We start from the raw sequence: 22,733 nt of genomic DNA on the forward strand, positions 1-22,733 counted from the left end.
CTGTAAGGGAGAGGATTGAAAAACAAGAGCAGGACAAATGACTCTCTGAATCTGTTAAATCTGGAACTATATGTGTAAAGACTGCTGAGTGTCTGAAAGACTGGTTTGTGCAGTTGACAGGACCATCATTTCTACTTTACTGTTTGTTTATATTAAGAATATCAAACCAGCAAAATATAGAAAATTAACTTGAAAAATAATAAAACATCTTCATCAATGCATGCCTGTATTAAAACTTCTTCATATAAACTGGATATTTTTACCCCTCTGAGGGCCGACCACACCACCCTGTCATCTGTTCCAAGTTCCTGGACACCAGAGCAGCAGCTATTACCCCACACAACACCTCACCTCTACTCTCATCCCATCCTCAGCATGTCTTTCTGCCTACTTCATAAATGCCGCAGTGTTGCCTTTCATCTTTCTCTCCACTGGATGTTTTTCATGTTACTGAGCTGGTTTGTAGAGCTAAGGACTCCACCTGTCTCCTGGACACTATGCCAAAAACCTTGGCCAAGATATCAACAAGTCTTTAGAAATTAGACTGGTACCCTCAGCTCTCAAATAGCTGCTGTTTGCTCCATTGTTAAAAAACCTTACTTGAACCCTGATAACCAAAGTCAAACCTTCCGTTCATGAGTAAAATCCTGGAAAGAGAAGCTGCTTCCCAACGCCACAAACTCTTTGAACCCTTGGATTCTGACACACAGCACTAAGACTGCTCTCGTCAAGATTACAAATCACATCCTCTTTGCTGCAGACCCACATCAGCATCCCCATTCTCCTGGACTTTTCAGCAGCTTTTGGCAGTCTCTTATTCTATCCTCCTTGACTCTGTCCAACTATGTTCACCTCACAGATGTAGCGCTCTCCTGATTTCAGGATATCTTGCTGACAGGAGAGATCATGTCACCTGGATGTTCCTTGTCTAGTACAGTCAGGCAATGTCTCCCAAGAATCTGTGCTGTGACCTCTTCTTTTCATCATTTACCGCCACCATCCACTATTTTGAGCTGAGGTTCCACTACTATGCTGATGATACACAGTTAAATCTCAGCATTAAACACTCCAGTCAGCATCTTCCTCTGATCCTTATCAGGTTCTGGGAAACATCAAAATCTGAATGTCAACCAACTTTGTCAAGTTGAACAACAATAAAATCGAACTGTCGGTTGTTGTTTCTAAGCCATCGTCCTGAAAGTGGCTGATCATGGCCTTAATGTGAATATATTCTTCATTTCACCATCTCCAGATGTTTGCAACCTGGATGTTGTTCTGGACTCCACTCTCTAATTCTCATCACATATCAAATCTGTCTCCAAATCCACCTTCGACCATCTGAAAAACATCTCCAGACTTTGGCCTTGACTCCCAGACACAGCAGCTGAAACCCTCATTTATGCCATGTCCATGCTCCACAAAATCTATTGGACCTTCTGTTCCCCTAAACCCCATCTCAGACTCTGTGTTCACATGTTAAAGTCCTTCTCTCCATTCCCTCACACCAGGCTGTGGTCCTTTGGGACAGAGCCTCCAGCACTGTTGCTCCCACTCTCTGCAACATGTTCCTCCCTGAGTTCTGCAACACACTCAAAAAGCATTTGAAATGTCACCTACTCACTAAAGCCTTTGGCTGTTGACTCTTTAAAAAAAATGGTCTAAAGCAGCGGTCCCCAACCTTTTTTGCGCCACGGACCGGTTTATGCCCGACAATATTTTCACAGACCGGCCTTTAAGGTGTCGCGGATAAATACAACAAAATAAAACTAGTACCGGTACCGAAAAAAAGAAGATTTATTCATAACACACGTGAAAAGACCCAGGAAAACCGAGTTAACGATAAAAACGATAACAAAATAACGCTGAAAACCGATAAAAACCCTGAAAACCATACATTTCACACCTGAGCCTCAACTCTCGCGGCCCGGTACCAAACGACTCACAGACCGGTACCGGTCCGAGGCCCGGGGGTTGGGGACCGCTGGTCTAAAGTAACCTTGGATTTCTTGAAATGCGCTATATAAATCTAAGCTATTATCATTATTACTGTTACGAGTTAAATCCTTAAATTTGACTCCACACATCACTTTGGCTGCTTCACTTACACTGCGTAGACACCAAGCTGTTGTCCAGCAAAGCCAAAACTCAACAATGAAATGTCTTAAATAAGCCTGCCAGCAATATCACATGAACAGGAGCGTAGGTTGACCACCACTGGTAAGGCAGAAAAAGAGAGAGTGCCATTGCAATCTCCTGCTGTCCAAGGTGTGAAGATAGAAAGTCAGAGTTCATTTTCTGGAGGCCAGCTACTTCCCACTACTGCTAGAGTTAAAATAAGAAACGCTGTGTCCTGAGGACATTTCCACATGTGTGTAGCATGTGTGTATGCTGTGCAGTAGTCAAAGCTTGCCGTGTGTCAGTTTGCGTGGGTGTGAGAGCAAGTTAAAGACGAAGCAAGAGTGTTCCTGTAAGTGTGAATCACTCAGGTGTTGGTGTGTGTGAGTGTGCAGTCTGTCAGAGAGAAAGATGAAGCAGTGAAAATGGAAACAGAAAATAGTGAGTTTAAATGAATGCAGAGAAACTGAAGCGTATTAAAGCTCAGGAGCACAGTGTGTGAGAGAGATAATGGGACAGAGGGAAAGGGGTCATTTGGGATTACTTTGCTTGTGATAAATTGAGATTACTTTGTTTGTGTGATAAATTGGGATTAATGCGTTTGTGTCAGTGTTTCTTAGCAAAATGTACTTGATTACTCAACCGCTCATGCACTGCAGCCTGCAAAGACATTTGGACCAAGCTCATTAAAAACTTGGTGTCCAGCTGCACTTACCCATAGCAGTTAACATTGTCTGTGTTTGATGGCATGGTTAAATGTATTTGTTTGTACCCACTGTGTACTTTAAATGTCTTTTTGTTTATCTATGCACAAAAAATGTCCCTATCTCTGTTATCCACTTTGCCCGGCAACATTTGTTTGTGTGTATGCCTTACTGTTTCACCTCCACTTCTGCCTTTTTGTGTGTCTCTGTGGTCTGCTGCCTCACACTGTTTTTGCTGATTTTCCGCTTTCTGTGTATTTGTGTGTGTTTGTGATGAGCCGGCAGGAAATTGGCTGTTAAATGGGGCGACAGTAGCAGTGTGGGACAAAATTGAAACCAGAGAGACTGAGAGCCCAATCCATCTGCTCTCTGTGAAATCAACCCCCTTAAAACAACTGGCCCTTTCATTAAGCCTCTACTCACCACCTGCAGAGCAGTAGACACATGCACGCACACACACACACACACACACACACACACACACACACACACACACACACACACACACACACACACACACACACACACACACACACAGAGTTGCACTCTTCTGCCAGTTCGTACATGTGACAACCTGCAATGTGACCAAATGAAAAATTATCTTCTTTTGCGGTTGAGGAACACCAAAGCAATTGCTTACAAAGCTTCGACATCTTTAAGAGTTCTGAGCAAATGTCTGTCCTCCTCCAGAACATCTTATGTACGTAAATGCGCGTTCCAACTTCTTATCTGGTGCGCGTCTTTTATTTTGACAGCGAATGCGCACCTGCGGACCACTTATGTGCAGCCCTGCTTATAAGGCTTGGTGTAGACTTCTGCAGGGAATCTTTGTAAAGGCTACAAAGATACCTGTAGAGCCTGATAGCGTTGCCTGGGTTCATGGTTGTGCTGGTGCATTTGGTGTTAATTATTGTGTATTTGTCCCTCAAACTTTGCCACTTCTTTGTGCTTTTCCTCACATCCATTCCGGTTTTGGCAATCTTCCTCCAGGAATTTGCTCCTTATATTGATGCTATGATTATTATTCCTTATTCCACACTGAGACAATGATTGTCATTCTCTCAATGACAAATTCCAAAACTGTGACAACAAAGTAGCTGCAATGTGCAGGAGGAATCGGCAGTACTAAGCACTCCCATCACAATAGCTGCGTCGACCTGTACTTACATTTCTAGGGAGACTCATGTCAGATTATGGAGTAGGGTTTCAAAGAAATTTGTGGTAACGACGCAGCTATGGCACAGATCTCCCAACTGAAGCACAAATCCCCAGTAAACTGTCAACAGATGATTGAGTTGTCATCTAAAAGGACATCTCTCCATAGAAAATTTATTTAGCTGTAGAAAATGAATGCTAGTCCTGTGAGATCACAGAACAGGATATTCGTAGGCCAAATGCTTCTATGCTTCTTGTTTTTTCCTCCATATTACAGTTTTTTACAGACGCTAGGACACATTTCTCAATACTTAGGTCGCGTTTGCAAAACTCCTCACACAGTGAGCATAACAGAAGTCTATGTGGGCTAAACTGAGGATCAGTTATCATTGTTTTGGCACAAAATGCATTCAATGACTACATCTCTCAAATTTCATGAATTATCTTCTCACTCAGACACAACAACTGCCAAAAATCTTTGTACGGACAGGACATTTTGCATGTGCTTACATACTGTTTTCAAAACTGTTAAACTTATGGCCAAAACAATAACACAATGCAAAACTTGAAAAGACAGCAAAATTCAACAACAATATTTTATTGAAACATATTTTAAATCTAAAAATGCAGTTTAACCAGCCACAGCTTATTCTCATTGTAGATGAACATCTGCACAGGTGTTGCTCCTTCAATTTTTCAACTCCTTCAATTCTGGCATGCCAGAAGATTCTTTCCTAGGTGTATTGCCCTAGATGACATACAGTTTTTTCTGATTGCTTAAGCACATTTTTTGTAACTATTGGCTAATTTTGCAAAACTCTTCACACAAATAAGAAAATCTGTCACCCAATAATCAAAACATTGTAGTTCTCTTGCAAAAGCAAACACAGCTAGATTAACTCTTCACACCTTCGTAAAAATGGTGTTTCCGTATCAAACAGTACACACAAGCCATCATCTACTAAGCACACAATGCGCCAACTGCACACTGATGGTATGAATACAAAACACATCTGGCTTTTGCTTTCTCTGTGCACAAGGTAGGCTATGTCAGTTTGAGCTCATACTTCTGTCATAGATCCATAAGCATAGAGGGATCCAAACATCAAGTACTGGTGTTTATTCAAACACATCAAAACAAACACAAGTGTTTATTTCCAAGTATAGGATTATTTGCAATCGCCATAATGACTATATGGGTTACTTGGTCTGCAGTGAACATGCTTCCTCTGCCCCCAGCATCTGGTCATCTAGCAATTCTGTAAAGTAACAATTTCAGTATTTTTACATCAATGGTATTGGTGTGTTTCTCATTGGCATATGGCAGTGCTACAAATCTTTGTGCGAAGTGACTGTACTAACCGATTCTCATTTCAAGATGTCCTTATGGTACTTGCTACAGTGTAGCGGCTCGAGTTAGGCTGGACCCGTTGGCCAGCTACCCTCAGGGTCATTCCACGGTTGATTACATGGTCCACTATTGTAGCTCTGATGTCATCAGCAATTCTATTTCTTACTCTTCCTACCCTTCCTCTCCCCCCTCCTCATCTTCCTCTCCCTCCTCCTCGTCTTCCTCTTGCTCCTCCTTGTCCTTGTCGTCCTCTTCATCCTACTTCTTCACCTCCACGTCCTCTTCTTCGGCCTCCTCTACTTCTCACTCTTTCTGCTCCCTCCATTGTACTCCGCACACACAGCTTACCTGTATTATAGTGCTTAGGCTGATTGCAAAGTGAACTAATTATCTAAAAAAGTTTTCACATGTGAAAGTGTGCCAGACAGTTGGCAAATTAGTGTTAATGATAGCCATACATGTGTATACTTTTGCTAGGAGTGTGTTGGAAATTTGGTAATTGAGTGTTGTGCAGTGAATTGTGCCTACAGTTTTGCAAAGTGTGTGTTACAAAATTGCAAACTGAGTGCAAAGCAGTTTTTGTGCTTTTAGTTTTGCAAACTCAGTGAGTGGTTTTGCTATAAGTCTGAATAGTTTTAGAGATTGTGCTACAGGAATCACAGTTAGGGTTTAAGCATTCAGAAAAAACTGTAAGATGTGATGTGGATGAGAACATGTGGCCAAATGGAGAAGACCGAGTAGATTAGCATTACTATTGTATGTGTATCAGTGGATGGTGTGTATACAAATTCTTGTATTTTGGGATTACTTAGTGCAAAAAAAAAAAAAATACATAAACAAATATTAACGAATTCTGCATGATGTCTGATTCATTCCAGTAACATATATTGAAATTATAAACAGAGATGTGTCCTTGTTTTACACAAGAAAACACTGTAATGCTACATGTTGTTAGTGTTTTTTAGGTCATTGTTTTGTGGGTGACAAAGTGTGTTTGTCGGCTGTCAACCTTTGCTAGTGTTCTGGAAGAATGAGGTTATTTGAGACCTGAATGAAGTGTTTTGGTAGTTGTAGTGCATTTTGAATGTGAAATGAACTGCTTTGCCAAGCTGACGGTCAGTTAGGAGGATTGTGTGAAGAGTTTTGCAAAAGTGACCTAAGTATTGAGAAATGTGTCCTAGCGTCTGTAAAAAACTGTAATGTTAAAGTGGCCACTGCACACAGTTAAGGAGGAGAATCATTTTTGGAATAGAAAAGTAAAAATTTTACAATTAGCGTAATATTGCTTTTAAAAGCTTTGAATTGAGCATTCCAAAACCGAAGGTTCATTTTGTGAAGCAAATGCTATCATTCGCTTAAGTGCTATTTTGTAGAGCTATAATCAGCAGCAGTAGCCCATAGAAACATAATTAGCTTTGTTTTTTATTTAGATGCTTTTCTATTTTTACTTTAGTACTTGATAATAATAAAGCAATTTTACAGCTTGACAATAATACAGCTGAGATACAAGTTATAGGTTTAAAATTTCAGAGAGAAAAAAGAGAAACTGGCCACAAAATGAAGTGTGTTTTAGTTGTCTTTATAATTTTTCCTCAATCGATGGGCTCAATTCTCTCAGCAGAAAAGTCACTCTCACCACTCTTTATGAACAAAACAGTTAGGGCGTTTTTCATAACACAGACTCACCTGTGCAAAAGGCACTCAAACAATCAAAAACCTTTTTTCACATTTGTCAAAACATGAATAGTCAGTCAGTCACTTCAACTCTGCGATAAATGAAAAGAAACCTTTCACCACCCTTAAAAGACTGAACCATCAAAATGTTTCGTTTTTTAAAAATCCAAAAGAGTTCTTTAAAAAATGTGGGTTTCAGAAGCAAAATGAAATGTAAAGGAATTTTTAAAAAATCTTTAAAGCGGTTCATTTGTGAACGTCTTAATGACCTCTTCTGTCCTGTGCCAGGAATAGTTATTGGAGAAGAAAAGGTTTTGGTGATGACCCTTATCCCTGTACTAAGTTTAAATAAAGTTGTACCTTATTATGTTTTTAAATGCACAAATGCAAAATACTTAATCTAATCTCTTAAATAATTATAACAACAATGGCAATAATAATAGTAATAATAATAAAAAATTTTTTAATTATTTTATAAATGTTTTTTTTTTTTTTATAAATTAATCTTCAACATAAGTTTCTTTATTCACAAGTCACAAAGACAGTGGTGGCAGATTATTTAAAATGATATTTTGTTGACATGGCAACAGGACACAGATGGTTGCTGGATGGTTGCTGAGTTGCCTACTAACTATCACATGTAGCGTTACTTCCATTATGTTAGCTTTAAGTGTTTATATAACATTAGCAATTGCAAACATTTCAGCCTTTGGAACGCAGCTGATTTGAAAACGGTGCTGCACGTCCTGTTTTGCTGTGGTGGTGTCTTTATAATTTTTTCCAGTATATGGTATACTGGTACACAGAAGGAACAGGGTCAACAGAGGCTGGTTACAGGTGTTGTTACCAGGAAAAACAGTATGTTAAAAGCAAAAGATTTAGAGAATAGTTAGTCTGTCTCAATACTGTTGATCAATGCCAGGTGTCTCAAATAAAATTGTAACAGGTATTTCAGGATAACAGAGCAAAGTCCTTCCAGAAGTCTTACTGCAGATACAATAGCCATCCTCTTCTACATGTAGGTTGTTGTTTTTCCTGGCATGTTTAGCTTCTGCTTGTAGGTGACTGTGGCTTCTGTGGTTGATAGGGTATCTATGGTAATAAATGAAAATGAGTACCGCTTTGTTTCAGAATTTTTTTTGGTATTGTAAGTATCAGTTGTGCAGACATTCCTATGTCAAACACACACATACACATGTCTGAAAATAATTACTTTACTTCATCAAGGGCAAGAGGTTTGTTTCTTTCAAAGGTCATGATGGGAACCGCATCATACGCAGGTGACAGTGTGTGCTAAAAAAGACTAGAATGTGGAAAAAACTAATGTCCTTCAGAGCTCACAGCAATTGTTAAGTCGTTTCTTTTGCCTCAGTATTCATATATTCCACTTTAACTGTCATTGTGTATAAGCCTCTTTTCTTTCAGTGTTTGGGATGTCTGAGTCAGGTGCTGTCATCTCATTTTAATAGTCAACCATGATGTGATGACTGCATTCCATCAGAAGTATACACGGGGCTTTTCTTTATATAAATCAAATTTATAGGATTTCATATCACACTGTGGCATAGTCATTTTTATAGAGATTTCAATTTGCTGTTTATACACAATAACAGACAAATTTGTGTAAGGCTTTGTCACCTTAGTGGGAGCTACGCTGATAGTTATTGTTTGGGTATTAGCTGCATTTCGTTGCCACCTCTAGCTTCTGTGGATTATCGGCTTCCACTGGATGTTCAGACTACAGGGTTTTCGCTCAAATCCCCATTTCTCCTCAATGACTCATCAAGAGCTGCGAGCCGGATATGGAGAGGTAGGGGGCTCAATAGTGAAAATGCGGAGGATGAGGGAGGTGTCAGAAGAATAGATACTGCACGTGCTTGACTCTCTGATATGGCAAAAGAATTAGATCTTTCAAGGTTACATTGCTCACCAAAGAGAACGAGAAGGAAAAACAGGGTGAAAAGGGTACGTAAACACATGCTTGGTTGCAATCACTAGACACGGGGAACATTTAGCTTTATCATAGTCCCTCCCTGTGGAGTTTGTTCATACATTACATTACAAAAATGACCCATGACAGTCTCTTTACCCTGAGTATGTTTTTGGATACAATGTTTCCACACTGTTTAGATGAGACCCTAATGGAACAGATAATATAACGGTAGATTTTCTGCCTTGGTTTTACATTTTGTGGCTTTACCATCTGCCTGTTTGAAACTGTTATCATTCAAATACCAGAAATTATAGGCTGTATGGAATAGAACAGTTATTGACGAGAGCAGAAGGCTCTGTTTGGAAATGATGCTGTGCTTAGACCCAAGCAGCGGCCGAGACTAATGGTTGCTTGAATCGCATTAAATTGAGTTTTGTGATGTTCGTCTCAAAGTTTCCATGCCATCAGCTATAAGGACTCATGCTAGTGTGACACATGCTCAGAAAATATTTTTATTTGTGCCCTACAAGAATTGCAGTGTCAAATTTACACTAAAAGCAACTGCAACGTGCATGCATATACACTTTGATGATTATGAAGTGTATTATTTAATGTATACATATATTTCAGTAAATCAGCATGCAGTATAGTAGGTACCAGTCAAGCATATCACCCCCCCTCGTGTAATTTTTTTTCCCACACTGGATGTTCATTTCCATCATACGCTCCCTGCAGTTATGTTTCCTTCTCATCGCTTCATGTCGAACAAATCTGGCATGACAATTTTTCGCATGTCACTGGTGCTAGGTGCAGCGGAGGAGTCACTTGGGGAGTACACTTTGTCAGTGCACACATAGCCTGTGGTGTTTGAACGGACTGTGGAAGTGTGTGGGTTTAGGGTTTGTGAATCTGTCTCGGTAACACCATCCATGTAGGTACAAAGTTCTAAAAAAAATAAAATGATCTGGAAGTGATTAAATGTTTAAGGTAATAATAATAATAATAATAATAATAATAATAATAATGATGATAATATAATATATTTAAAAATATGTTGATTGTAATAGCACTTTAAAATAATGTTATACTTTTAAGCATTAGTAAGTGCTTAATTTGTCATTTATATATCATTCGTCCTCCTTAGTTTGTCATTTGTCATACAGATACATTTATTCATCTGTTACTGTTACACCATGTACTGCTATCACTGCTACTACATCACTGCTAGAAATAATAATCATAATCACAGTCATAATGATATATTTGTATTTATAAATGGTATACTAAGAAGGAGTAATGTTATATAAATGATGAATTAGGCACTGTTACTAATTATTAATAATGCTTAATAGTGTGACATTATTGTAAAGCGCTACCCTAAAGTCCAAAAATAGACAACTTTCCCTTTACCATTGCCTTTGTCCATTAAATTCAAACTCATCATTTATTTATATCAAATACATACAAATACATAAATTATACCTTAAAAACTAATTAATGACAGCCATTGGAGATTTTGGTGTACTTCAGCATTGAACTGATTTTTTTAACCATCATCTATAAAAGCTAAGAAAAGTTGTTTATTCCTTAAGTCTGTGCCACAGAGGCTGGAAGTGCAAAATTGTTTTTCCCAATATTTATGGGAAACATGCCAAGATATTACAGTTTTTCTCGATTGCTAAAACACATTTCTTGAAACTACGCCTCATATCCTCACAACAGTAAACACAAATCCATAACCTCTCACTCAATTCCCCAAACATCCTATTTCCAGGTCAAAATGAAGCTCTACACCCAAAACTATTCACTCCTGCTGAAAAACCAAACTTTGCCCTCAGACATCAAACACAAGCCCTCAAAAACACACACACTACAACAGAGTTTTGCACACTGGTACAATTAATTCAAAACAATAGTTCCAAAACAATTAGGTTGCTTATGGTTCTCCCCTTCAAAACCCTTGTCACATGATAAACACAAAAGACGCAACCAATGTATGTACAGTGGCACATTGTCATTCATGTACTATACAGTACAACACACACCAGAAACATTATCCCACCTCAGCATCTTGTCTTTGGTCTGGGTCAGGCCAGAGAATCTCATCCACATCACAGGCTATATTGGCCCCAGCCAGGCAGCGGGGGTAAAATCCTCTTGCATGCCTGATCCACCCCTGGCATGCATCTACTGATATGTCTAGGCAGGCCTCTTCCATGGCCTGAAGGAGGTGAACACGGACATAAGGTTCTCGGTCATACACTTTCCACCGCCATGCCGAAAATAACTCCTCTATCGGGTTTAGAAAGGGAGAGTATGCAGGCAGAAAGATATTAGAAAACCTTGGGTTATTGGTAAACCAGTCACGAACCAGAGCAGCGCGATGGAAGCTGACGTTATCCCACACAACAACGTAGTGAGGCTGCTCTGGCTGTGCTGGTTCCCTGTAGTCCAGCTGGAACATATGTTGTCTTAAACCATCAAGAAAAGCAAGGAGAAGCATAGTGTTATAGGGTCCTAGTACGGCATGGTGGTGGAGTACCCCTCGTTGGCTGATGGCTGCGCACATAGTGACATTCCCCCCACGCTGACCAGGGACATTTACAATAGCCCGATGGCCAATTATGTTCCTCCCCCTTTTCCTTCTTTTGGTCAGGTTAAAACCTGCCTCATCCACAAAGATTATTTCATGGGGAACAGGCCGTCCTTCAATCTCAAAGATTCTCTGCAAAACACATAACACAGTAGAGTCAATCGGTACCCTGAACCACAGTTCAAGAGTGCTGAAATGGCAGCATAAACTGCCATGCTGTGATGGTACACAATACTTTATACAGTATCAAAACTCATACCTGAACATATTCCACACGTTGGTTCTTCACTCTGTCAGAGTTTCGTTCGAAAGGGACTTGGTATGCCTGTTTCATCCGGAATTGATTCTTTCGGAGGATGCGGTCAATTGTGGAGAGGCTGATGGCATTTATGCCTCGAAAAAGATGATCATCCTCAATCACTCTCCTTTGAATCTCTCGCAGGCGGATTACATTATTTGCAATTACCATGTTTACAAGTTCCCTCTCTTGCTCCTCCGACAAAAGCCTTAACCTGCCTCCACCAGGTGGTCGTCTCTGTGTCCTACAAAAATAGAAGCACTCATTACTGTAACTGTCACACATTCATTTTACAGGAAAATAATGGAAACATACTGAAACTCAAGACACATAAGTTCAGTAACTTACAAGTTACTGTACAAAGCAGTCTTACTGCAAGTACACCTACCTGTTTTCCTCCCTGAAGGTTCTGATGATGGAGGCAACAGTGAAGCGACTCAAATTTGGTTGTACTCGTTGCCCAGCCTCCCTCATAGTCATCCCATGGACAAGGACATGGTCAACTAAAGTGGCTTGAATTTCATCCGAGACTGACTGTCTTCGTGCCCTTGCTCTTCCCCTTCCTTGTCGCCGTCGTTCTCCACCTCCACCTCCTTCACCACGTCCTCCTCCTCCTCCACCTCTCCCTCCTCCTCCACCACCTTCCTGTTGTCCTAGACCACCTCCTCCTCCTCTTCCACCACGTCCTCCTCTTTCACCATGTCCTCTTCCTCCACCACGTCCTCCTCCTTCACCACCTTCCTGTTGTCCTAGACCACCACCTCCTCATCTTCCACCACGTCCTCCTCTTTCACCATGTCCTCTTCCTCCACCATGTCCTCCTCCTTCACCACGTCCTCCTCTTTCACCATGTCCTCTTCCTCCACCACGTCCTCCTCCTTCACCACGTCCTCTTTCTCCACCACGTCCTCTTCCTTTGCATCTCTTTGGATCCATTGTTTCAAACCTGAATGAGCTGACTTTGGCCCTTTTATCTATCCATCGCAGGTTCTGATTGGTGTGTGCTAAATTTTGACTCCTAGTGTTTCCACCTGGTTAATTGTGTGCTAATTGAGCTCAAGCTATGCTGACTTAAGTTAACATTATTGCATGCTAGTGCTTTCTAAATGACTACATGGTGTAAGCACTGTAAAATGTAGGGATTTGTGTGTAGAGTTTTGCAGTAACAGTTCACCAAATTTGAGTCATGTGTCAAAGCAGGGAATAGTGTTTATAGTTCAGGGAAATGGGTGTGCTTTTTGACCAATAGCGTTACGGTTTTGAAATTTTAGTTTAGAGGCCTGGTTATAGTGTTTAAGCAATTGAGAAAAACTGTAATGTAAAGTAATAGTCAAATACATCTTTTCAGTTTGACCTTTAAGTACAATATGTTGGTAATTGGGCAGCGCTATTTAGAATCTAAATACCATCTGCATTCATAACTGTCCTTACCAACTTTGTTTCCCCTTTCTACAAACTTCAGGTCATTCACAGTGGTAGTTCTTTTTTAGCCCATTCCTAACACCAATACATATTAATGGAAAACCTTATCCAATTTCCAAGTAAAGAGGGCCATTGTTCTGATCTAAGTGCTATTACCCTGCTATAAATGAGAAATTTCTCCAAAGCACATTATATTATGGTTATGTCCCAGGGAAGGTTACTCTGCAGCAATATGCTGCTTCAATTACCCAGGATGCATCAAGCTTTGTCTACAGGCCGCTAGCTCATCATTTCCTCTGCCATAAGCTGGTTATTTTCCCCAGGTCCTGATAGTGTCATACTCAAGTGTGCTCATGCTTTCTTTCCGCAGATACGCAGCGATGGTGCAAAGCAACAGGCCCTGTCGCCTGACAGTTTGGGAAAGCTACTGATTGTATTATGTCTGTGTTGACAAAAAGGCAGCTGTGTTTGTCTGGCGTCTTTACTGGTCTTGGCTGATAAAGCTATGAAAGCATACCAAGCATGACTTGAGATTACTCTTACCTCAAGCCACCTATTTTTTCCATTTCACTTTTCTCACCTCATCTCATATTTTGCCGTCAGACGTGACTATATTAAGCATCCAGTCTGAGACTGAATAATAGCCAGATGTCACTTTTTTTGTTTCTTCAGCTCACTTCTGTATGTTCCTTTGCCTGCTTTTTCAATAATGGTAGTAAATTAAAATTGACATCTTTCTTTGCAGAGCTTCTCAAAATCTGCTAGAAAAAAATGTGAATGCATAGCCAGTCAGAACACAAGCCCTGCAACATTTACATCATGTACAGTACCCCCAGCCTCCTCTGTTGTCATTGTACATGTTGAAATCAATTTCCCTGATATGCTGGAAACAGTAATATATGGGCAACGGCAGATGCCAGTAATAGAATGAACAAATCATTACTATTCTAGACTCGTGCATTCAGTGGCAAATAAAGTTAAGGCTTTAATGTTGGGAAAGACTGAGATTTTTCATTCTTGCTGTTTGTAGACAAATTAAAACATGCAGTAGTACTGCCAAGATCATCAAGTGATAACATTCAAGTTGTCACTTGAAACACTGTGTTAAATGGGAAATGAGAAGTTTTAAGAATAATTTTTACCATAACATCAGACAGCATAAAATGCAACATGTCTCAAATATAAACCCAAATAAGAACTTTAATAAACTCCCTAAATATTGTCCTTTCTACAAAGTTATGCCCATACATCCAGTTGTTCCTCCAGAGTTTGCTCTAAAATGGGTTTACATGCCATACTACAATTGTATTTACAAAAATACAGAAAAACAAAAATGTCCTGGTGAAATTAGATGGAAAGCAAAACTAACGGTTAACTCTGCTTGGCTCTGCTTGTTTGTTTTACTGTGTGCCATATGCCTGTTTGATTTGCATCATTTGCTGCATTCACAGTGCAGCTTTGTTTCATCTTTGGCTCTCTGTCCTTTTCTTTCTAGAACTCCTGTTGTGTTTTTAGTTATTTGTGCTGGCACATAGTTTGCCGCATGTATTGTCAGTGTAAGAATACAGCATTCATTTTTTAAATTTGACAAACTCAGCATACACAGTATGTATACTGTGGTTTGTTTATGTTCATGTAGTTTCATTGCTTGTTTCTTAAACCACTTTCACTGACCCATGAAGCATTCAACATTCATCAGCCTCTTTATTAGTTACACCCTTCTAGTACTGGGTTCAGCCACCATTTGTTTTCAGAACGACCTTAATTCTTTGTTGCATACGGTAGATTCATAAAGGTGCTTAAAGACTTGCTGCACATTTATCATTGCTACTCATTCATGTTGTGAGGTTCCCATTCCACCTGATGCTTTACCTAATTATTGGATTAAATGGCATCCGGTGTGCTCTTCTGCAGCTATAACAAGTCTCCTTTCATGTTTGACATGTTGTACATTGAAAGATGCTCTTCTGCTGGATGTTAAGAGTGCTTTCCCTTTCAGTTATGGTTGTTTTCCTATCAGCTCTGAACATTCTCCTCTGACTTCCAGAATAAACAAAGCATTTTGCCCAGAGAACTGCCACTCACTGGATATTTTCTCTTTTTTGATTATTCTCTGCAAACCCTAAAAATGGTTGTGCTGAAAAATCCTAGTAGATCAACTCAAATACTCCGAGCAGCACAAACAACAATGCCACACTCAACATCACTTTTATTACTTTTCTTTCCCACAATGTTCGGTTTTGACTTGGTTTGGGTGGGTCATCTTGATCATGTCTACATGCCTAATTGCACTGATATGTTGCCACATAACTCACTGTTCACTTGGTCAACTGTTTATTATTACATGAATAAACAGTTGACCAAGTCTAACTTACATATTGTAGTTTTATCGTTGTTGTTAAAAAGCACAATAGACAAACCATCACTAAATGTAAATGAATAAATTATGTTTTCAGTGCATGTGCGTACTAATTCACTCCATATTACTTTGTATGAGATGTATTTAATAAATTTGTTGTGTATTTATTTTTGCTCCTGTATGTACTTTATTCATTTAATCCTATAATATAAAGCCAGGAGAGAAAAGTGAATAGGCACTCTGAATTTCATAACAGACCAAACAGGTCAAACTCACCTTATGTGTGTGTTTGTGCGCCTGTATGGCTGTGCCAGTGTGTGCAGGCACTGTCTGCTGCAGTGAGACAGATTAACTGTGTCTGAGCTGAGCTGTAAAGCTGTGCTAAAATAAATGGAGAATCATTGGTGAAAGACCAAACGAGGAGGCAAGAAGATGCTTTTATATATAAATATATGCCTGAAAGCTAAAATAAGATGCATTTATACTAAAGAGAAAAACGCATAAATCCTGACTGACTCATCATACAGTCATTTAAAATTGCAGACAAGCTTTCTGCATTTCTCTTTTCTTCTGTGTATAATCATGTGACAGCAATAATGACCCCAGCAGGGTTGATATTAGATGCTGCATACACATCTGTCAGGACTGTGTCACATAATGTCACCAAGCTGCTGACGTTTGCTGCCAGTCTTGTCATGCACACAGACTCAGAAAAAGATCCCTGATTTATGTTTCATCAACATCAGTGTTCTTCAGGTTAACTTTTTTGTGCAGAGGTGTACCTGTTTCTTTTCAGGCCAGCAGAAAGACGTTTGTTTAGATGTTTAATTCTTCTCTTTTAAGGTTTGCACTCAAGTTGTGCCTTATTACTGTATTTTTTTTAAAGATAAGTAACTGAACTTACCCAGTTTTCTGGCTGCATGAAAAGTTATTTGCAAGGAAAACCCTTAGAACAAAATGTTATGTATTATCAGGCATAACGTGGAATATTTGAATTTTAGTACTTTTTTTAGAGGCTGACATGTGCCCCTGATTATGATGCAGGTTTTTTTAAATACAGTATGAATAAAGTTAAACATTTCAGTTATTGTTTGCCATTCACTTAATGGTAACACACAACACTTCAGTGTTTTACCTAAACATGCATGCTTTCTGCTGACAGCTTCTGTTTAGAAGCTTATTGAGCTGATCTGATGGCGCATGTGTTATACTGCCAAGCCTTGGGCTCTTTCTCTCTCCGGAAAAGTTTAAATGGCATTACCTGTCAGCTCGAATGATAGGCCCCATCCGTTTCTCAGTAAATAAAAGATGTAAAGCAATTTCTAAAAGGTTTTCCCAAATCTCTCATTCTTTGTTTCATGTCATGTAACATTCACTAGATTTGTCTGCTGAGAAATGCATCACGTTTGAATGAGAACAGCTTGAACAAGTGCATCCATTTTTTTCTGTCAGAAATGCTCACCTTACAATCGATGCGGCTGCGTACAGCTGCTTTCCTGGGATTTACAAGTGAAAGCACATGTTTAAGCTTCATTTCAAGCGCAAGTAGAATCGCAGTCACAGAGGCAAAGAATGAATCAAAGGCTACATATAGAGTTTTCACTTATGATGAAACTCACCTATTGTTTGTGTACCGTGGAGCGCATTTCAGCAATTCCAGCATTGACAGAGAGATATAGCATTTTGTCCGTTGTAACTTTTCTTTGATATGTTATCCGGACATAAAAACACCATGTATGAATCACTAGTTAAACCTGATAAAAGCTGCTTAACGAGTTGTTTTTTTCTTTTCCACAAGATAAGGGTAATAAAAGCTTTCTTTGTCACAGGTGCTACTTCACAACAGCCTTCTTTATTTACCTATTCCAGATTGCTGATTCTTATTCCAATAGATGAGACAAAATACCATACTAATTTATGTCATGAGGCCAATAAATTTAAAATACAGTGTATTAATTATGAAAATAGTAAAAAAGCATGTTTGCCATCTACAGCACAGTTTAAACCTGTCTGCAGGAACAAACCTTGACTATGTATTTCATTGTTGGGTTGATTTTTGGGACAGGACATACAACATCTTTGACATTGTGGTGTTTCCCACACATTTCTATTTAGTATTCTTTGAGTGCCATATCTGTGCCGTATAATCTTCTGTTAATGTAGCTGCCCTGCCAAAAAGTTATGGAAAGAACTGGCACACCTACTCCTTGGAGAGTGTACATAGATATAAACAGACTATCCAGACAGTTATTAGCTCACAAGGCATACAAATTAGAAGTTTTAAGTGGAACGTCCTGTGCAGAATTGCCCACTGCAAATGCATGGATGATTACACGGGGAGAAAATTTGGCTCTTGATCTCTTCTTTTGCAGCATGGAAGATGCTGTCCTCTTTAAACAGAACGATGTTATTTTTACCCCTGTTGTACAGTGTGTATAGATTATGTCTAATTGTGCAATGAATTGGATATGTATGGGAGCATGCATGTGGGTATCTTTGTCCAAACTGAAATCTTTTTATTTGCCTTGGAAGATCAGGTTGAATTAATCCATTCTGAATGATCACTCTCATTTATTTAAGTGTTTGTGCCCATAACGAGGCTATGAGTTTACTAAGATTGAAATGTGTGCGAGCATCTGGTGGGTTGGAAATCTGGGAATACGCACATTTTTTATGATTTTCAATTTCAACATATATAAAGGACATAGCATATCTATAAGCACCAACTCAGTGCTCTCTTTCTCTGGCTCACACACAGCAAACTATACCCACAAGCTCAGCTGAGCTCAGACAATTTAACAAATCAATGCAGAAAATTGCCTCCAGCCCCACAGCACAGCTTTGTGCAAATAAAATCCATGTTACATTCAGATCTAGAATAAATGTTCACAGCAATTACATGTTTTTTGCATTTACATTTAAATGCACCCAGATGTAGAGCAGTTAGTTCATCTTTCTCTTTAATCCCTTGGGCTTGTTTTGCCACTGTAAAGTATTGATCCATTTAAGTGTAACCAACCCCTTGTTCATGTTGTCTGTAGTTTTTTCCCACTTTAATTTATACATGACTCCCTCTAACTACCTTGTTCATACAGAAGAAAGGTTCCTGTTACATTGTAATTACTGTTGTGTAGTATTCGCACAAAGTACATTTTTCTGCTGTCTTGTTAGATGATTTTAATATTAAAGTGAGATGTCCAGCTATCATGGGATTCCTCATGCCCATGTATTTTGTGTTTCTTCTGATTAATAAAGAAATAAATGCTCGCAAAAAGTGCCACGGCCTGTACTGGAGCTAAATGTCCACTGTCTACAACTGAGCAGATCAATACATAGTATCCTTTGGACCAATCAGTGTCACTGCTGTCAGTGACAAGACATTATCAGAGATAAAGCAGTACTGTGTGTAAACACATTGTCATTTGTTGGACACAGCCTGGGTGTGAAAAGAATAAGTAGTCTCTTTTTGACACTAATACATTGACAGTAGTTTTTCTTTAAGCACTTTCTTAAGTGCTAAAGGTTTATAGTTTTTCTAGTTTCACAAAGCAGTGTCTTTAAAATAAAATAAGCAAAGTTGTTATATTGTCATTATATATATATATATTGTTTTATGTAAATCATGCTAAAATTGACTTAAATTTGCCTGCATTCTTTTAAAAAACAAAACAAAACAAAACAAAGAGAACAGTTCAATTCAGTTTGATTTATACAGTCCCAACAGTCACCTAAGGATTCTTGTTATTTTAAGGTAACTTTGTCTGTCTCTGTCTGGTTCCAGCTTTTTCAAAATTGGGGTAGTACATTTCAAAAGGCTTAATTTGACTAATTTAAAAGCCACCAGTGTCAAAAATAAAGAAAACATGAAATGGTCTTGCTCTAACTTTGTCTTTTTGTGCTTTTTGTCACAGTTCAAGTTAAAATTGATTTTACTGGCATTACAAGACATCAGTGTTGTTCCATCAGAGAAAGCAACAGAAGCAGTATGTGTCCATCGAAGTCTAAAACCTGATCAGGATCTCTTTTTGTTGCAAACAGTTCTCTGTCATAAAGCTTCTTCCTGTTTGCATCTAGCATTTAAAATACTGCCATGTTGTGGCTATAGTTAGTTATTGTCTCTGGATGCAGTATTAACTCTGCTTGACTCCAATTCCATTAAAGTCTATAAGCCAGTGTTCTCACATTTCTGTGTCCCGTTACCATAAACTGGAGATTGTTCAGCTCTCCAGCAGCTCGTGTTTGCACATTACGGATGAAGCTCTGGTCTTTAATGAGAAATTAATCGGATTCCAGCATGCTAGACAAGTTGTCACTTGCCCTTTAGAAACATGTATGTATAAATAATCATATTAAATATACCATACACAAATAATTTGTTTGTGACCTTCATATTTAAACACAAAAAACACAACAAGCATTGTCTAGTCACTGTCATCAATATTTCAGGAGAACGTCATTCCAGCACAGTACTAGTAATAAATCATAAGTTAGCCATGCTAGTGTGATTTTAATGTGTTTTTTACAGGCATGGTGTTGTGATCCATATTTTGTGCCTTTACGTGGATGTGAATATAGTGTGCATGTCTTTCTACAATGGGGCAACTCGTCTCACTCAGTCCTCTAAGTGGCCAGTAATGTTTGTCAGAACAACACAAACTGACAAACATTTTGAGTCTCCCTAAAGTGCAAGTCGTCTTTGTATCACTATCTGAAGAGTACAATACAGTGTTTTAAGTAAATGAAAGGTAATGCAATTAAGGGGAGACGACAGAGCCACAGCTGCAAACAGAAGCTCACTGAAGCTGACAGGACTGTCAGATTAAGCTGTAAGAGAGACCAATCAGAGCCTGAGCTTTAGTATACACATGTGTTGATTTGTGAGTATTTGGGTGCATGAGAGACAGAGCATGCAGATGCAACAGCATACTACCGATTACACAACACTGTCAACACCGAACAGAGATAAGGCTTGTCTTAGTCGACTTGAACACACACCTATTAGCGCCTCTGTCAGTTGGCCTAGTTTCTTCCATTCATTGGGCACTGTGGGTTTTTTTAATATGGTTTTTAGTCTCTTCTGTTTCCTAACTACACTCACTAAGTTTGTGGTTCATTCTACCATTTAGAGATATCATTTCAATTTTGATTTTAATTCAGTTTATCAAATTGTACATCTGATTCAATAAACTATTCTTTTGTGATTTTGTGTACACCTTAGAAGGACTCAACACATTGTTTGGACTATATAGCTAAGCTGCCATATAATTTTTACAAGAAAATACTATAGCACATACAGGAACAAATGGCATTTCAGGAAACTTAATACATTGTATTATATATATACAATGTTTGTCAGAATGAGGTGGAAAAAGATTTGAGTTCTGTCAGTGATGCATAAAATTGTAATAAAAGTCTTTAATTATTTAATGCAGCTTTTGAGAGTAACAAGCTGCTGTTAGACATGTTTCCTGAAAATTTAAACAGTGCCCTTTGTTTTCTGATGTGAACGTCTTGAGGAAAAAAAGTGTAGTGTTTTAATATTCCGTCCGTGATCAAGTTTACACTTGCAAAAAGCAAATCCAGCAAAAAATGTGCTTTTCAATGCAGAAAAGCTATGTGTTACTTACAAGATATAAGCCAGCAAAAAAGATTTATTTATTTTAAGGTTTATTATCTACTGTGTGATCTTTATCAGGATGGTGACTGGAGAGTTGGGGCTGGTTTTTAAGGCCAACTGAATTTTTTTTTTGTCTTGTTAAGCGTTGTTTTCCCAAGGTCTTTGCCATCTGAATGTATATTGCATGTATCATTCCATCAGAGAAGCAGACTTTTGATTCAATAACAAGCCTTCTCCTCTTTAGTCCTTAGGATGCATCTTCCATGTTTCCAAAATGAATTTCAGATTTCTATTTGTCTAACCAAAGTACCTTTTTAAATGAGCTTTGGCCCAGATAAGGGCAAAAATGCTTCACTTGTACTCCTTCTTTGCACGATAGGGACTTAACCTGCATTTGTGGACACAGTGAACTGTGTTCATAGATAATGACTTCTGGAAGTGTTCCTGAATCTGGCCTGTTTTTAATGCAATGCAACCTGAGGACCCAAAGATCACTGGCATCTAATATTGTTTTGTATTTTCTTTCTTTTTGACATTGGCCCTTGTGTACAGACGTTTCTTCAGATTCACAGAATTTTAATTCAAAGTCTTATAGTCTTATACGCAGCAATGATACTGACCCGTTGCCAGTTAATCTAATTAGTTGCAAGGCGTTCCTCCAGCTTTTTCTTTTTAGTGCTAATTACTTTTCCAACATCGCAATTTTTTTAATATGTCTTGCTGACATCAAATTCAAAATGAGCTAATATTTTTGATGAAATAATGAAGTTTGAACAAAAATGTGAGTTTATGAAATTTGAAAATCATTGTATTCTTTTTTTTTTTTATCTAGATTTTACACAGCATCCCATCTTTGTTGTATTTCAGTACTGTAGCACAGTCATTGGCTTAGCCTTCAGCTAAAAACTTTTTGCAGTGTACATCTAATCTGCCTCCAGCCCAGCTGTTTAGTTCTACTGTAAACATTTGTATATCCCCAGTTTGCAAGTCATCCTCCCAGTATCACAAGGCCAGATGTCCATTCTGGCTCCAAGCGTGGTCTTGTCGTTCCTCTCTCACACACAGTTTCACCAGTCCCTTGCTTCATTACCTGTGAGTCAGAGTAAATAACAGGATGAGTGAATGTGCCAGGGCTCTGGAGTGTGCCATTATGCAAAAAAGAGAGCAGCTTCTGCCAAAGCTCCCAGCTCAGAGCAAAGCCTTGACAGATGCTAATTTATCTGCTGAAGGCTGAATTAGAGGCAAACATTATAGGTCCACAGAGAGACCTGAGGTAGATGCTATTAGATGAGATTCAAGGGGAAGAAGCAGTGTGAGATGCCAGAAGGGAAAGTATGAAAAAGTAATAGTGAGGCGAAAATGAGGAGCAATTGAAAGTGAAGGGGCTGGAGAAAAATTCAGGAAAAAGGATACAAAGGCTACGTTCACACTGCAGGCGAAAGCGCATCAAATCCGATTTTTTTTGACCCTATGCGACCCATATCCGATAATGGTATGACAGTGTGAACGGCA

General features: G+C 38.9%; 2 protein-coding genes across 2 annotated transcripts in view; one reads left to right on the forward strand and one right to left on the reverse strand.

The window, feature by feature from the left end:
• The window catches only part of LOC146668325 (alpha-1,6-mannosylglycoprotein 6-beta-N-acetylglucosaminyltransferase B-like), a 128,209-nt gene that overhangs the window by 5,328 nt on the left and 100,148 nt on the right, over positions 1-22,733 (forward strand). The window lies entirely within an intron of this gene.
• Positions 820-13,061, reverse strand: LOC146668326 (uncharacterized). Its single transcript, XM_085408346.1, has 5 exons — positions 12,693-13,061; positions 12,212-12,560; positions 11,785-12,067; positions 11,475-11,657; positions 820-891 (listed from the first exon to the last, which is right to left on the reverse strand). The coding sequence occupies exons 1-5, from the start codon at positions 12,757-12,759 to the stop codon at positions 820-822; spliced, it is 954 nt and encodes a 317-aa protein (XP_085264472.1). The 5' UTR covers positions 12,760-13,061.

The sequence above is a fragment of the Rhamphochromis longiceps genome, linkage group LG6 (genome assembly GCF_057381845.1).
Source record: "Rhamphochromis longiceps isolate RC_006_pf linkage group LG6, R_longiceps_female_GT1.1, whole genome shotgun sequence".
In the NCBI taxonomy this organism is placed as follows: domain Eukaryota; kingdom Metazoa; phylum Chordata; class Actinopteri; order Cichliformes; family Cichlidae; genus Rhamphochromis; species Rhamphochromis longiceps.

Bases quoted from the DNA above. Each gene is read 5' to 3' on its own strand.
- LOC146668326 (XM_085408346.1), bottom strand. From the start codon at position 12,759: ATGGATCCAAAGAGATGCAAAGGAAGAGGACGTGGTGGAGAAAGAGGA. The intron at 12,068-12,211 runs GTAGGTGTACTT...CTATTTTTGTAG, and splicing joins ACCTTCAGGGAGGAAAACAG to GACACAGAGACGACCACCTG. The intron at 11,658-11,784 runs GTATGAGTTTTG...TGTGTTTTGCAG, and splicing joins AACGTGTGGAATATGTTCAG to AGAATCTTTGAGATTGAAGG.